The sequence below is a fragment of the Pygocentrus nattereri genome, chromosome 14 (assembly GCF_015220715.1).
Source record: "Pygocentrus nattereri isolate fPygNat1 chromosome 14, fPygNat1.pri, whole genome shotgun sequence".
NCBI lineage: Eukaryota > Metazoa > Chordata > Actinopteri > Characiformes > Serrasalmidae > Pygocentrus > Pygocentrus nattereri.
Genome location: NC_051224.1, coordinates 16,701,109 through 16,718,828, shown reverse-complemented (window position 1 = coordinate 16,718,828; position 17,720 = coordinate 16,701,109). Strand labels below are relative to the sequence as shown.

Here is a 17,720-nt window from a genome sequence, read left to right as displayed (position 1 = left end):
CTTCAGGTATGCCACTTTGCCTGTCAGTTTTGCTAGTTCCACTTAGCCATCGCTGCAGTATTGTTCTCCCACAGCTTGCAGCAGCACCACGTTCAATACAAGCCCAAATGACGAACCTTCTGTTCATAAAAAAGTCAGTCTGATGGGCAGAACTAGGTGCTACATGCAGCAAACGCTGTGTTTAAAGGAAATAACCTGAAAACCTTGGCTAGCATGTAATTTGGATAGCAAGCATGCTAGTTAGCACAACTGCTAATTTGGCTGAAGTTGCCAGCTCATGTCGCTGAAGTTTTAGTAAGTTACAGATCACAATTTCTTAAAAATATATTAACACTTCAGCTGGATTGGCTACTTTGCTAGCTAGCATACTTGTTATACAAACTACCCACTAACTGATTACACTGTTTTGCCTCAAGTGTACAATATCATGTGCAGCCCTAATGGAAAAGCACCATGAGGCCTTTGATTCACAGCCCAGTGTTGTCAGGCTGTGGAAAACATTGTGAAAGGCTCAGAAAAGCACAGGAACCTGTGAATGCACCCTTATTATTGTTATTATGGGGGAACTCCATCAGCCAGCCATTCGGCCCTGATGCACAGGCGGAGAGTGATGTAGTTGCCATGGAAACCGCTTGCTGGTAATGTGACTCAGTTGGAGAGAGAAGCGGACACTCCTCTTTCTCCAGTCTTCTTGTGTATGTGTGTGTGTGTGTGTGTGTGTGTGTATGTGGAGTGCAACTTCTGCTACTGAATGAATCACTGTGTGTGTGTGTGTGTGTGTGTGTGTGTGTGTGTATGTGGAGTGCAACTTCTGCTACTGAATGAATCACTGTGTGTGTGTGTGTGTGTGTGTGTGTGTGTGTGTGTGTGTGTGTGTGCAGGGGGCAGACTGACCTTGGAGCTCATTTCTTTCCTACCCCACAAATCCACTTACACTCAGAAATAAAGCAACTCTGAGAAACTTTTTTTTTACATTGTGGAAGAAATGCAGAAGCTGCATTCAACGGAATTACCAGATTCACATTTTCATAACTGGTACACAAAAACATAAACAATAACCATCTTTGTTGTTGTTTTTTTTATCTTTTGTGTTGTTTAAAAATGTAAGCGTGAACAAACCAATAAAAACGGTCCAAAATTGGTCCAGAAAAATGTTTTTGTTACATTAACTTCCACTACCAAGTTAAGAATGCACAGATACAAAAATTTGTTGTGACAACATTGATATATTTTTCTCCTCCAAATGTCACTGGATCCTCTGAATTATGAAGTTGTAAAAACTACACTATGTAAGTTTGGGGGATTTGGAGACTACTTTGTTGGAAATGTGTAACATGCAGAGAAACATTTCCCAAGTGGAGGAATCTGACGATTGCGAGTGTGTTGAAAGCAAATTCAAAGAGAACTCAGTCTAAACTTGGTGAAGGATGTTTTCTGTGGATGTACGTCAATTCTCTACTTTTGTCATCACATCTTCATCAGTGTAATGTTGATGTGATGTAAACATGGACACAGATTTTTGTTCTGAGCCTATGTGTGTGATGTTAATGATAAAGATGTATGAGGTGGTCAGTAAACTCTAAATTTGACCCAGCGCCCCTGATTTTTAAGTCATTATTTCAGGCCCTATATTATTACAGGGCAACTGACAGCAGATCATGCACATAATTTTTAGAGAGTTTTTTTTTCTCCTGACTCAGTAATGCTTTTAGTTTTAATAAATAAAAAACTTGAATAATGCAGCCTTAAGTAGTTGAAATACTGCTACATCCATGCTACACACAAACTAACATTCCCGCATACTGAAGTAAGGTAGGCAAGCCTAATACTATACAGTGGTGTTTCAAAGTTTGCAAAAATTTTTCTACGTTTCTGCATAAATTTGACCTAAAGAGACTTGGCCATTTTATTATTGAGGAAAATGATCAGATAACACATATCTGTGAGTTGCGAAAGGATGTAAAACTTTAGCATTAGCAGTTAATTTGAAAATAGATGTTTTGTTTTAAATGAGAAGAGTTATGTTAAGAGAATGAAAAGAAAACATTGCATTCCAGCATAAAAACTTTATCCCTTCTGTGAAACATGGTGGTGGTAGTGTTATGGTTTGGTCCTGTTTTGCTGCATCTGGGCCAGGATGGCTTGCCATCATTGATGGAACTCTAGTCAAGTCAATAGTAGGGGTGGGTGATATGGCTCTAAAATAATATCACGATATTTCAGGGTATTTTTGTGATAACAATATTTTTGGCAATATGACAAAACACTGAATAACATTTTATTAATTTCAAAAACATGCTATTGCAACAAAATAAATGTTAGCGTTTTATTTAGTATAAGTATATTTCAAATATTCAGTAGACACACAAAAAACTGCTTCCGATTGAGATATTAGTCTGATTATTAACAGATTATTAATAGTGCATTTAAACATGGCTATCAGCTGCTGAGCAGTCTTTGTGCCATTAGCCACGTTTAATAGAGAATGGAACGGAATACGTCCATGTAAACACCTCAATCGGAATAGTCTAGTCCGATTGAGGACATTCGGAATACAGTTTCTAGCCGATTGAACAAGGTGGGTAACCCTCTAAATAATCTGTTAAATAGAAGAATAACAGCCGTGTAAACCCCTTAATCTGATTACACTCCAATCGGAACGTGTGAGTGCGTTCTGCGCATGCGCGGCGCGTAACAGAAAGGTTTATAACGTTCAACATGGCAACAAACTGGTCTGCAGAGGAAACGAGGTTTATACACTGAGCTTTAAAAGACGGCGGTGGAACAGACTGGCAAAAGTCTTTGCGTGTAAACAGCCATTTTTGATTTTCCTCATACTCAACTGAGCGCTTCTGCTTGAGGTGGTGAAACAGATTAGTTGTGTTTCCCCCTTTTGTTGTTACGGGCTTCTTGTATATCTTGCATATTACTGTGATCTGTTGTACATCCGAGATTTTATAACCAAACCACCTCCACTCTACTCCACCAGAGCTGCTGTGCGCCTGCGCATGACGTCATTACGTCAACAAGTCAGAATATCGCTGTTATCACAATATGGATTTTTTTTATCGTTTAGAAAGTTATACCGGTATTATCGCGAACGATACGATATGGTACAAGAGGCTTTTATTGTCATTTCATCTATGTACAAGTACACAGTGGAGTGAAATTAACTCCACACGGTGCAAGAAAGAACACAAAGTACAAAGTGTGAACATGCAGACAGTGTGCAAACAAAAAATTAAACTAGAAACAATAAATACGATAAATTCATCAGACATTAGAGACAGTAAACAGACAGGACAGTGCAGCACTGACATAGCACTCATTCTGGACATGAGGTAGTGGAATAAGGTGCAGAGATATTTAACATGCTGTGATTTGAGAGTCACGCAGTCAGATGACAAACATAAACACAGCAGTTACTGAGATAGAAAAACCTGAGTAAAACAGTGTAAACACAGTGTAGCAGCAATGATAGTGCAAGTAGAGCATCAAAAGAGGTGTGTGTGCGTGTGTGTGTGTTTGTTTGTGTGTATAGTATGCATGTGAGGGGGGCTTTCAGATCAGTCTTTGTGAGTTTCAAAACCTGATTGCTTGAGGAATAAAGCTGTTGCAGAGTCTGGCAGTGGTGACACGGATGCTCCGGTACCTTCTGCCAGGCGGCAGCAGTGAAAAAAGTCTGTATGAGGGATGGATGGGTTCGTCCACAATGCTAGGGGCTTTCCAGATAGAATGTGTGGTGTAGATGTCCATAAGGGAGGGGAGAGTGAGCTGTCCTCACTATGCGCTATAGGGTCTTGCGATCTGAGGCGGTGCAATTCCCAAACCAGGCGATGATGCAGCTGCTCAGGATGCTCTCCACAGTCCCCCTGTAGAACACGGTGAGGATGGGAGGGGGGAGATGAGCCTTCTTCAGTCTCCGCAGGAAGTAGAGGCGCTGCTGGGCTCTCTTGGCTATGGAGTTGGTGTTGAGTGACCAGGTGAGGGTCTCTGCGATGTGGACACCGAGGAACTTGGTGCTCCTGATGATTTCCACAGCAGAGCCATTGATGTTAAGTGTTCACGTCGCACTCTTCGGAAGTCAACAACCATCTCCTTAGTTTTGTCCACATTCAGAGACAGGTTGTTGGTTCCGCACCAGTCTGTTAGCCGCTGTGCCTCCTCTCTGTACGCTGACTCATCATTCTTGCTGATCAGACCCACCACAGTCGTGTCATCAGCAAACCTGATGATGTGGTTTGACCTGTACTTTCCAGTACAGTCATGAGTCAGCAGAGTAAACAGCAGCAGACTAAGCATACAGTCATGAGGGGCATCGGTGCTGAGTATGGTGGTGCTGGAGATATTATTATCTATCCTGACTAACTGACGTCTCTCAGTGAGGAAATCTAAGATCCAGTTACAGAGGGAGGTGTTCATGCCCAGCAGGCTTAGTTTACCAATCAGCTGCTAAGGGATGATGGTATTGAATGCTGAACTGAAGTCTATGAACAACATTCTGACATAGGTGTCTTCATTGTACAGGTGGGTGAGAGCCAGGTGGAGTGTGGTGGAGATGGGGTCGTCTGTTGAGCGGTTGGGGCGATATGCAAATTGCAGTGGGTCCAGTGAAGGAGGAAGCTGGTCTTTAATGTGCCTCAAGACAAGCCTCTCGAAGCACTTCATGATGATGAGAGTGAGTGCAAAGGGACAGTGGTCAGTGTGGCAGGACACTGGAGACTTCTTCGGCGCAAGAACTCTGAATTATACCCTCAAATTCTCAAGGAAAATGTCAGGACATCTCAAGAGAACTTGGATCATGCAGCAAGACAATGACCCTAAGCACACCAGTTATTCTACCGATGAATGGTTAAAGAAGAATTAAGTTTTGGAATGGCCAAGTCAGAAATGTTTAGTTGCAGTTATTGTGGCACAAGGGGGTCACACTAGATACTGAACGCAAAACTTCACAGACTTTTGCAACTCACAGACTCTCATTTTCCTCCATAATTAAATGACCAGGTCTAATATTTTTGTCTCATTTGTTTAATTTGGTCTATTAGGACTTATGAAAATCTGTTTTAGGTCAAATTTATGCAGAAATATAGAAAATTCTGAAGGGATCACAAACTTTCAAGCACCACTGTACTTCAACATTGTCATGTATCAACACCAACTCCACAAACTGTAGGATAATACAGCCACTTAACCACCACATTTGATAAAGCATATGTGAGCTATTTTGGTATTTCGGTGGGGTTGCTAGTCCCCACAACAGTGTTAGCTTGCATGAAGTAACATTCATTCATAGGATTCATAGGATCCAATGATATTTGGTCAACTATATTAGGCATTAGGTCAAAATACATTAACTTTGGAATGTTTTTGATCACCACACCCTGCAGTTGAAGTGATTTTTGAGAACATTAGGAGAAAAGGCCTAGACCCAGAGTTTTTGTATGAACGGAACTTCAGAGATCTATATGGTGAAAAGGGACCAGCCTGACCTAGTGTGCTTGCAGGTTTGAGGAGTAGTTTATAAGTAGTGTATGAGGTTGTGTGAGACTCTGAAGACTGAGAGGACCCTGCAGCTCACCACAGGGCGCACCAAATAAGAGCCCTTTTCCTTTCATTCCTCAGGGTCCTTCCTCAATATCCCTCCATCTTCTCCCCTCAATCTGAGTATTAAGGAGGAACACAAACAAGAGCAGTCCAATAAATCACCTCATAAAGTTAATACTGGATATAAGCTTAGCTCTGCGTTTCCCAGGAGCACAGTGGAGGGGGTTCCTCATAAAGGGTGAGTAACAGAGAGAGAGGGGGTCCTGAGGATGGCATTTTCTGCAGTTGTGGGTCGCTACAACAACAAAGGCGCAGGTCAGATGCAGTGGTGGACAGTAACTAAGTTAATGTAATTCGTTACTGAACATGAGTAGTTTTTTTGTGTATCTGCACTTTACTGAAGTTTTTCCAGTTTGGGCAACTTTTTACTTTCACTCCACTACACTTCAAAGTCAAATATCTGACTTTTCACTCCACTACATTTCAGAGTCTAATATCCGACTTTTTCCTCCTACATTTTGAGAAATCTGACGTTCCTTTTGGTTTTTGTGTGTATAAAAAACTTAACATGTCAAAACAAAAGAAGTCCAAAGCAAGAACACCAATCAGGGCACAGCGGTCACTTTGTTCTGAGCTTGTTTTGACCTGTTGGTCATACCGACCCAGTGCAGCACACGGTTCAACGTCAGCACAGCAGTGTAAAGATTTGGGAGCACCTACATCTACATAAATGATTAAACTTTGTGTAAACAGACCACAATATAGAAATATGTACACACATCCAGTTTTGACTGGCATGTTTTTTTTCTGAATTCATACAAACACTTTCATTTTACAGTAAACTAGTTTCGGTTAGTTTACGTTTATGAGCAGAGACCTACAGATCAATACAGTAAAGGAAAACTTATTTGTGATCCTGAGTTTAAAGCAAGTTCAACTTGTTACTAAGTTATAAAGTAATCTTAAACTGAAACTTTGTTTGTTTGTAAAAGTGATTTCAGAGCCACTCGGTTCTCCCTGATGGAAACTGCTTGCCTTCAGTGTTTTGTGCTTATGATCATTTTAATAGACGTCAGCATCACAAATTAATGACGTTCTATTGAAAGACTGGTTTACCAAGAGAGACGCTGGAGGATTTTCACCTGAAATGAGTTCAGGAAGGGAGTCTTGGTACAAAAATGTTAAAAGGACATTAAAGTCATAATTAATCTTTTAGTACTTTTACTTTTGATACTTAAGTTTCATTTCAATACTTTTGTACTTTTACTCAAGGTGAGGTCTAGAGTAAGGACTTCTACTTTTACTGGAGTAATATTTTACCTTGGGTATCTCTACTTTAGCTCAAGTACATGATTTGTGTACTTCGTCCGCCACTGGTCAGATGCCAGGGGAGTGTGTATCTGATTGCCACAGGCAGCTTTCACTTCCACCTTGGGCACACCTGTCACACTCACTCTCTCTCTCTCTCTCTCTCTCTCTCTCTCTCTCTCTCTCTCTCACACACACACACACACACACACACACACACACACACACACACACACACACACACAAAACCCTCTCTCACATTCTCTCTCACACAGGCAGCCTTATTTATCATCTCTACTCCATCTAAACCCCAAGTAGTTCCATACAGTTGGTCACTTTCATAACTGCGTTTTACAGGAGTTTTAAAGAACCCACATCCTCCATTTTTCCTGGAGGCGCTTTGGTGTTATATACCACAACCATAATTTTAAATGACCTTTTTCTGACCTCTCTTTGGCAGTTAGTATTAAACAGGCTATTTTTCATACTGTACTTCAAAAGACCTCTGTCATAGAAAACTGAAATTTTCTCATTTTTTAAAACATGATATATATACATTTTTAATGTAGCAGCAAACAGTTATTTTCTATGTGAAGACAGTGGAATAGCATCCTGAGCAGAGAATGAAGTCACACCCCCTGTGCTTGTTGTAATCTGATCTTCTGGTTTTTGGTCTGGCTGAGTGTGTATGTTGAAAAGTTGCCCATCCTACCTACACTTTTTTGCCCTTCCCAGGCAGTGCCCCACATACAGCATTTTGTGAGCACCTGAAGCACTGGAATGTAGTCTTAGCTGCTAAACCTCTTAAGGTGGAATGGGAAAAAAGCTATAAGGCTGACGAAAAAGAAGCTGATCTCACCTTCACTGAGAGCTAAAATGCCTGAAAAGGGATGAGGAGGTTGCAGGTGGGTAACATCATTTTTTGTGTTCCACAGAATCAATAGGTCAGTATTGTTTTGACCTGTTTGCGGATGTTTGTGATGGCAACAGGTTAGCTTCACTGCAGCAATTGTAGCAACAGTTTGCTAACCCACAACCCAAACATTAGCTACATTACTTGCTCACTCTAATGTTATGTAATGGGTTTTTGTCTTATAATGTTTGTGAAGAGTTTTATGGCCACAAAGATCTAAAAAAGCATCATTTGCCTCAGCAATGGTGGTCCAGGCATTTTGTGGGTGGAACTTCTGAAGGAGCGCTACAAGGAGGGGTCTGTTTGTTTTGCTGTTGATTCAAATATCAACTGTATATCTACTTATTCAGCCTACAGCAGTTCACTGAAGTTATCAGGAGTGCAGCTTTTTAACAGTGGCATAATACAAGGCAGCCAATCAGAACAGAGCTCACTTAAGTATGTCATCCTTAAAGGCACAGTAACTCAATCAACCTGTGGTTAAGCAGAGGTTGGAAACTGGTCATGTACAAATGAATTATGATTATGTTTTGGTACATAAAACCATATATGGAAAAAAATCTCATAAACAAAAACATAGGATATGGGCCCTGTATGACCAATATAAGTAAACGATTTTGTTCTGATTGGCTGCTCTGTTTTTGTGCATTTCTTGTGAATGGGTGGAGCAAAAGCTGTATTCTTTATAGGCTTAATATAAGTAAGTGCATTGTTTTTTGTGATATCACTAAAACAATGAGGGCTGGTTGTGCAGCTTCCACATATGAGTATGTGTGTGTTCTGAATGGTATATTTAACTTTTCCAATCTTTAAACACTACAGTACGCTCTCTATTCCAGAAACATGAAGGTAATTTGGTTTCTCAGGATATGGGCCCTTCAAACTGTATTTCTGGCAGGCCTCTCACCCTCCGCCCTCCATCCCGACCTCTATTACTCTCCATCTAAAATATGGATCCATGATGATCAAACTGTGGCCCATAATAATGCTATATACGCCCCCCCCCCCCCTCGCTCCTCAACTTATCTGTCTTTTTATAATCTTTCTCTCTATTTCCTTTCTTTCCTGCTCTGTCTGAGTGCTCTAAATGGCTCTTAGGTAACAGATGGCTTCCAGAAGCAGAAGAACCCGGAAGAAGCGCACATACACTCGCACAGTGTCATATCCTATTAAAGCATAGCCAGCACATGGCCTCCAATTAAAGAGGCAGATTTACTGTCTCTAATCTGATAGGATATGAGAGGGAGAGAGGGTGAGAGAGAGAGAGAGAGAGAGAGAGAGAGATAGAGAGAAAGAGAGAGAGAGAGAAGAGGAAAAGAGATAAAAAAGATAGATAGATAGATAGATAGATAGATAGATAGATAGATAGATAGATAGATAGATAGATAGATAGATAGATAGATAGATAGCAATAAGGAAGAGACTGAAAAACATGATAAAAGGAGAGGAAAGAAATACAGTAAAAAAGAACAGGAGTGAAAGGGAGATAAGGAAGAACAAAGAGAGAGGAAACAGAAAGAGGGAGAAAACCAGTAAAAAAACAGAGATAAAGTGGCATAAAGGGAAAGAAAGACAGATGGGAACAAGAGTCAGAGAGAGAAGGGAGAGGAGAGAGAGAGAGAGAGAGAGAGAGAGAGAGAGAGATAGATAGAGAAGGAAGAGAAAGAACAAATACAAAATAATAAGCCTTCCTGCAAACAATGAATCATAACGAAGGAAGACGAAACTTAAACCTCACTAAACAAACACAGTGAGAAATTCTCATAAGAATGTTGAATGCACATGAATGATGTACATTAGCTGTTCCGAAGAGAAGAGAGAAAATCTGTACTGAAACAAAGCTTCATTAACCTACAAACTCTCAGATTAGTATTACCCCACTATGTCCAGATTACTGCGCACTTCAACACACAGACTAACAAGCCTCTTACCTCACAGCCTTTCTGGAACACACCACCGCCTGACCCCTAATGACCTCAGCACAGCTCTGGTCAGGTCTGCACCTTTTCAGCACATTTCATTCAGGAAGTACTGAAACAACACACACCTTCAAAATAACAGTAACAGATCCCACTAAATCCTGCAAGGTGAGCAACGTAGATATATAAATAGTTATATCTACCCTGCTTACCTTTAAGTGCCCCTTACTGATATTATTATGGGCCTGTCTTATTATTTTGAACATGGTTTTATTATTGTAGTTAAGAGAGGAACAGAAATGTGGACCTAACGTGTTCGGTAACACTTTACTTGAAGGCTACCTACATAAGGGCTTCATAACACACTCATAAGCACTGAATAATGTGTTTATGAAGTGTTTTAAATATGTTTAGTGCTGTAAATATGTTCAAGGTTTATTCTTATTATGTCAGTACAATGTAATTTATTTAATAAAACATCTTATGTCAGGTTGCGAGAACTGACATAAGCATTTAATAAATGTTCAAGTAGTGCCTCATAAACCAAATGAGTGTGTTATGAAGCATTTATGTAGGTAGCCTTCAAATAAAGTGTTACCACGTGTTCTTACCATTTATGGTGATTAAAAAGGAAAATCATCACAATGTGACCACATTAATTCACAGACTTTAACATCATTACCTTGTTATGTGAAACACATTAAGTAATAAAAATCCCAGTTAAAGAATAGAAATGTTTAGATTTAACTGAAAATTAAATGACTTGCATTCACTTAAGCCCATAAAGCAGCACTATGTAATTTTTTGTTGTTATTAAACCTAAAAGAAGTAGCATTGCTGAGGAAGGAGAAAAAAGAACACGCTAAAATATGGTTTGTGTGCACCGCTATAATTCACCCTATAAAGCCTGAAATAATCATTAAAAAGTCAGCCGTACTGGAACGGATTTGGCAAGAGTTTTTTGAACCACCTTATATGTTTTTACATATGAATGTTACACGCATAGACTTGAGAAGAAGGCCCGGCTCAATGTCTCAAATGTAAAATCAACATTATACTAATGCAAATTTGATGACAATTAGTAGATCATTTTTCACATCCTAAGAAAACACGTCATTCACTAGGCTTTCACTGAGTTCTCTTTGTCAACTTACAAAAGTCAGATTAATCTGCTTGTGGGGGTCCGAAGTACAACCAAAATGTTCTTCTGCATGTTTTGTGTAATTACACATTTCCACCAGAGAGGTCCAAATCCCCAAATACAAATGGCTGCTTTAAAGTGCAGGCTCACCAGTAGGTTATTCATTTTAAGATGTATTATTCAATAACTACCATGAATTATTCTGTAACTGTGGAGCTGATATGTAAGCTGTGTATTGGCATATGAGTTTCCTCTGTGGGTACTGATAAAATGTTCTATCTATCCTCAAAGAGAAATTCCATTCAGCATTATTTAATTATTGAGATGTATACAATCAAATTGGGTTCAGTGTAAAATGAACCATTGCAGAGAATTGTACAGTGGTGGTGATAGGAACCAGGGGTCAACCAATGTCTACACACAGACTAACGAGCCTCTTACCTCACAGCCTTTCTGGAACACCCCACCGCCTGACCCCTAATGACCTCAGCACAGCTCTGGTCAGGTCTGCACCTTTTCAGCACATTTCAATCAGGGAGTACTGAAACAACACACACCTTCAAAATAACAGTAACCAGTGAACCAGTGAACCTCCTCGTGTTTAATATGGAACGTTGATAATGGTGATATATCTGAAAAATATGCCCTCTCTGCCATGAATGGATTTATAAATATATGTTTTCAACCAAAACCTTCTCAAAACTATCACAAGACAATGTCAGAAGCATCAGCCAGACTATTTGCCACCATTTCACCAAAGTAGTAACTGTCTGTGAAGTAGCTTAATAGGCATTAAACTCTTCATATGTTCAGTTTTCTGTTATCACTACAATATAATTCTGACTATGTTTCACAGAACAGTTTAAATCTAAAGAAATTTATTTGATTTATTTTCATTTAGATTATTGGATCATTATATCGCTCATGGATGAATTGACGACCGATCCTCTAGCCAGGCACTCATACACTCTTACCCTCTATATCAGCGGTACAGAACACACTCAGTGAATAAAGGCTAGTGAAAGACAGCAGAGACATTCTTTCACATGATCTCCCAGGTTTCTGTCTTCTTTCACCTCATCGTTCCCTCTCTCCACCACTCTCGCTCTGTCACAGCCCTCGCACACCTCCCCTCATATCTGCACTAGGTCAGGGGGCTGCGTGGTTCCAGCAGGGTCTTTAAGAATGTGCATGATTCTGCAAATATGTTGCCATCGCTGAGTATATCTCTCTCCCCCAGAGAGATATTAGCCCAGCTTTAGTCTCCTTTGCCCTCTGCTACATTTCTCTCCCCCTCCCTTCCCTCCCTCTCTCGCTCTCTCTCTCTCCGAGACGTCTTCCAGTGGGCAGCAGCAAGCAGCAGTGGATGTGGCGCCAGACACAGAGGGGGGACTTGACCCTCAAGGCCAGTCTTCTATTCCTGCTCTGAAGGTTTTACGCCTGCCACGCATACACTTTATTAGACACAGAGACACACCCTGAGGCCGGCCAAGCACTCTGAGATCCAGGCTCGGCCGGGCCACTGCCCCTGCCTGTGTGGCCGTCAGCATCTTCCAGTTCACATCAAATCTCTGACCGAGCCCTCAGGTCCAAACTCTAAAGATATGGGGGTCTTCTGAGGACAATGTGAATTGGTGAAGCACTGATCTTATTTTACTGGATCAGTACCGGCGCTGCTATTGACCCTATTAAATCAAATGTCACTAATCCATATTATTATTTTTTATCATATAATTATTAATGTCAGTATTACAATATTGTAATACATTTACAATAAATGTGTAATGTGCCATTTTAGATTCTAAAAGAATATAACATATAATTTGCACTTAAGTGTTTTTGTAGCACCACTAAACTGAACTAAAAAGGGTTCTTTGACAAAGAAGAACCACTTCTGGTTCCATAAAGAACCTTCCAGTGAGCAGTTCTTTAACACTAGAAGTCCCAGAGATTTCAACCTACCCCCTGAAGTCCTGAAAGTGGGTCAAAAGACCCTTAGTCCAAACTGATGACTCTGATGGCTCCAATTAGCATCCTTTCATTTGTAAATGTGGCCATTACCTGAGGAATCTGCAGGGAGACCCACAGTCTGCCTACACACAAACACCTCTCATCCCCCTCTGCCCAAATTCTACAGACAGGCCTGAGTGAGCTTGTTTCAAGAAACATACAGGAATTGCCAGCAAGATTATTCACAGGAAAAAATTCTTACAAAATCAATAGACACATTGCAATTTACATATATGCATTTCTTACTTTATATACTTGAATTCTATTTACTTCATATCTTAGTCCTTAGTCAAAAACATGAAAAAATATTTCTCATTCCTTTCTTTTTATTTTCTTTTTGTCATCCAATACGTTTTTTTTTATTACTCAACATATTTTATGCCCACATATTCTTTCCCCTTTTGTTCTTTTTCTTTTCTTCACAAAAAATACAAGGTTTTGTCTATTCATTCTTTTAATTTTTTAATTTGACCTTTTTCTTCACCTGCTTTTTCTTCTCCTGTTCTTCCCTTCCATTTCCTTCTTTCTTTTCTCTACATTGTTACATGTATGTATATATGAATATTATTTGAAAACTGCAAAATAAGCTGGCCAATAATAATATATGCTGGCTAATAAAAAAGAAGAAAAGAAGGTGAAGAAAAAGTTAAAAATAAAAATTTAAAAGAATAAATAGACAAAACCTTTTTTTTTTGAAGAAAAGAAGGATAAGGATGAAAACTGTTTGACCATGCTGGCTAGCAAAATACAAAAACATAGATTAGCTGGGGGTAGGTTGAATAGTGTGTTACCTGCAAGCCTGTGCATGCATAAAAGAGGACTGATAGTGCTAATGGTTAGGTAGAAGGAGGGGGCATGTCCTGAGTATGGTGGCATGTTGGTGCACATTTTGAACAAATTAAAGTTGATCTTTTTTTTTTCAATTGGTTTGGCTCATTTCTTGAAACCGAGGTGACATTCTCAAAACACCATGTGAAACACAGCTCAAGAGACTTTTTTGGGCATTTTGAGGGAACTGACAATTTGTACAACACACATTTTCCGTTTTGTAGACGAGATCTGTGAGTGTGAAGAATCTTAAAGTTTAAAGAAGCACCACACACTGTAAAGCTTCTATACTATGGCTGACTGGTTTATCATATTTACATCAACCTTGAAAGTGCAATTTTCAAATTGCAGTAATATTAATTATATGCTATATTGTTTAATGTTGTTTTAAGTTCAAGTGGTGAAATTTAACCTAACAGAGCTTGTGAACTGTCAGTCAGGCTTTCAGCTTTCAAGGCTCAAGTACAAAAAAAGCTGAATTTAACTTCCTCAAACTGTTCATTGTTAAGGGTTCCTCCTAGAACCATGAATTCAAGCCATGAGCCATGTAGTCCAATGGTCGGCAACATGCGGCTCTTTTACTGCCCTGTTGTGGCTCCACAGCAGAAATTGATTTGTAGGTTAAAAAATATAATAATCCTCCTTTACAGTTAAATAAAGCTCTGCTGATCTATAAACGCAGTTTTAACAATAAATGATCACTGGAGTTAATGTGGCTTAGAACTGCTAATTTACCTTTTGACACTGGAGGTTGGCACACAAACTGCTGGTCACCATAGCAACACTCTTGCCTAGCTAGTAGCTAAAGAAACTGCAAGATTTAAGACAAGCATTGATAATTTGGAAATCAATATATTTATTAGCATTTACAGTCACGCCAGCTGGTTTCCTGATACGTTTCAGCTGCAACGAGAAGCTGACAAACAATAAATAGTCGTGAGGCTGAAGTCAGTTTCTCATTCACCTGCTTCTTGTCCAAAATCTCCTGTTCCACCTTAAATGGTGCAGCAGTTATATTCTGGTACCTCAAGCACCATTTAAGGTGGAACTGGAAAATTAGAACAAGAAGTTGGCTAAAGAGAAGCAGCAACACTAAGAGACATTTTATTGGTGAAGACAAGAGAAAAGCAGCTATAGATGAGCTAAAGCTTAAAGCAGAGAACAGCTGGCCTGTGTATTTCTGTTTATGCTGTATTTTTTAGACAATGTCTAAAAATAAAGCTTATGTACTTGTGGCCTTCATACAGCACTGGTATCGACTCAGAACACGCGTTACATATTAATGAAACAGTAATATGCCTGACCATTTAAACTGATAAACGCAACAGATCTGTTAGGGGGTAAAATGTGGAGACAATGGGGAAAATGCTTATTACTCACTTATTAAACATAAGACATATCATTCAGTAACTACTATAAAGCTAAAAAGTTAGTAGTCTGAAAGTGAGGAAATGAAGGGTGGGGCCCTTAGAGTTTCAGGGTCCAAAACAGCCTATACTTGACCAGAGCAGATCAAATAAGACAGGTCATCCCCACAAGTCATTAACCTAAATCATAAATTCCAGAATGCATCAGTTGGTATACCAGTGTTCTGTTCCATCATTGCTCATACAGACTCTATTGTTCCTGCCAACATCATTGCAAACGTGCAGCACGGCTACTGCGTCACAGCTGCTATTTGGAAACTTCTCCAAATCTAAACCTGCAGGAATGTAGCCAAGTGTTTCATCCACAGCCATTCACCATCATCCCAAAGCACTGACTCAGGCACAAGCGTCTCCATGAGCATTTGAGCGCGGCACAGTGACTCACTCCAGAGTAAAGCCTCGAAGTAGCAGGCGAGACATTCAGGGCCATATGGGAATCCCTGAGCAAGGCCAAAGCCTCAGGACACCTTCATGAACATTCTGTAAATGCTGCATGCATGTACACTACTTTCTATAGCAGGCAGCAAAGTTTCTGAATGTGTCACTGATGTCCAAACACGCATCACATGAGCACAGTCAGAAAAGAAGCACAAAAGCAGCTTCATCCTCTGATGAATGTTCATCTATCAACTAAAAGGTTTTGCTTGACTCAGAACACAAAAGTCCCCTTCTCCAGCCTTCACTAAGCCTTCCATGATGCTTGGGAATAAACAAATTTTTGACGTACTGAAGATCAGGTTTACTCATTCACCAGCTAGGGGATATTGCGGCAAGTGGCATGTTTGATGTTGCCAGGCAGATTCAAAAGATCTGTTGTCCAAGTTAAGCAGAGCAACTTAAACCCATTCTCAAACAGCCCAATGAAACAATGCAGCATAGAAGTAAAAGTAGCTGCTTCTGACTTGAGTAGGAGTGAAAGAAAGTATCAGATTCAACTGCAGAGGAACGTCTTAGTTGATCCAGCAACGGCCAGCATAGGAACTGAAGTCTGTTCCTCTCTTTTAGGTCGAACATAAAACACTAGAGCGCCAAAGTGAGAAAAGAACCAACAAAAAAACAGAATGAAATCGGCCCAGAAAGGGATTAAAAATGAAATAAAAAGGACTTGCACTCTCTAAAAGATGACTCTTCAAGGGTTCTTTAGTACAGGGAAGGCTTCTATTTAGAACCATGAGCACTATATACGACCCATTCATGCTGAAATGGTTCTTTGTGTAGTGAAAGTGTTCTTTAGATTGATAGAATGTACTGTACACAGCACTTCACTTGAAAACGGTTCTATACAGAACCAAAAAGAGCCTCCACTGTTACCAGCTTGACATCGAAACCAGAGAAGAACACTTTTTGGTACTATATAGAACCATTTAAGTATAAATGGTTCTATATAGTACTCATGGTCCTGCACCAATATGCGCTCTGCTATTGCCACAAGCTTGACAACATAACCACAGAAGAGCCTTATAGCACCACAAAACCATTTAAGCATGGAACCGATCTATTGGTTCTGTATAGCACCAGTAAGCGTTCTGCTACTGTTACAGGCTTGATATCATAACCATAGATCTCTTTCTGGTGCTATACAGAACCACAGAACCATTTAAGCATTTAATGGTTCTATATACTACTCATGGTTCTGTGATTCTATAAAGCGCCAATATGCGTTTTGCTACTGTAACAAGCTTGTCATCAGAACCAAAGAAGAATCCTTTTTGTTTCTATATAGAACCACAGAACCATTTAAGCGTAATACTCATGGTTCTAGATAGAACCGTTCCTTTTTCTAAAGAACCCTTGAAGATCCATCTGAGTGCAGAAGAATGTGTTAGTCCATCAAACTGTGCAGAAGTACGCGGAGCTGAGGGAATGGACACATTCTGACCCCTCATCATCCATCGCGCTCCTCCACGTTCTTCTAGAGAACTGGTCAGGCTTGGTCACTGTCCCTGAAACCTTAAAGCCTTGCGAGAGCAGCTTAGCTCCCTCCAACAGCCTCAGACCTTACCTGATACCACGGCCAGTGAAAAGACGAGCCGGTGCGCTGACCACATGGTGTCCCGCTTGTGTGGGTAAAGCCTCGAGAACGTCTTCAGAACGTGCGTTAGAACGAAAGACGCCACGGACTTAGTACTGAAGTGCTGGGATCTCGCACAGCATGTGTTCCGCGCTTGGACGCGTTGCCTGAGCGCACGCTGCAAGAGCAGGTGGGTTTTATCACCCCCCGCCCGCCTGTATTCGGGCGAGCCACGCCCCCTCCGCTAGGACTGGCTAGGAGTTTCAACAAGCAACCGACACTAACGAGAAGGCAGCACACGATCAGCCAATCCCAACGCAGAAGGCGGAATATTAGCCAATTGGGACGCAACGATCCAATCCTAATGCAAGACGCTGCGCCACGCTAACCAATCATGGCGCGGGGGGGGGCGTGTCTTGGCTTCAGGATGTTTCAGCGCGCTCTCATTATTTACCCCTTCAGATATATTTCTCCAGATCTCGAGATACAAAAGAAGTGAGCTCAAGGAAGTTCATTCGTTTCCCATCACTGAAAGCTAATCAGTCAATACGCTCATGTTTCCGCGTTTACAGGCTGATTGAAATGCTCGCTCTGTGCTTTGGACAGAGAAATCACTGAT

General features: G+C 40.5%; 1 protein-coding gene across 6 annotated transcripts in view; it reads right to left on the bottom strand.

The window, feature by feature from the left end:
• si:ch211-198m17.1 (mucin-2) overlaps positions 1-17,258 on the bottom strand; it is a 36,714-nt gene extending 19,456 nt beyond the window's left edge. For 5 of the 6 annotated variants that reach the window (XM_017705625.2, XM_037544984.1, XM_017705628.2 and 2 more), the window contains exon 1: positions 17,093-17,258. In XM_017705625.2, the coding sequence (XP_017561114.2) occupies positions 17,093-17,138 (46 nt within the window). In that variant the 5' untranslated portion in view covers positions 17,139-17,258. Of the gene's footprint in view, positions 1-9,696; positions 9,815-17,092 lie in introns of those variants that run through there. The other variant, XM_017705629.2, reaches the window with a different exon arrangement.
• Between the last annotated feature and the right edge of the window lie 462 nt (positions 17,259-17,720).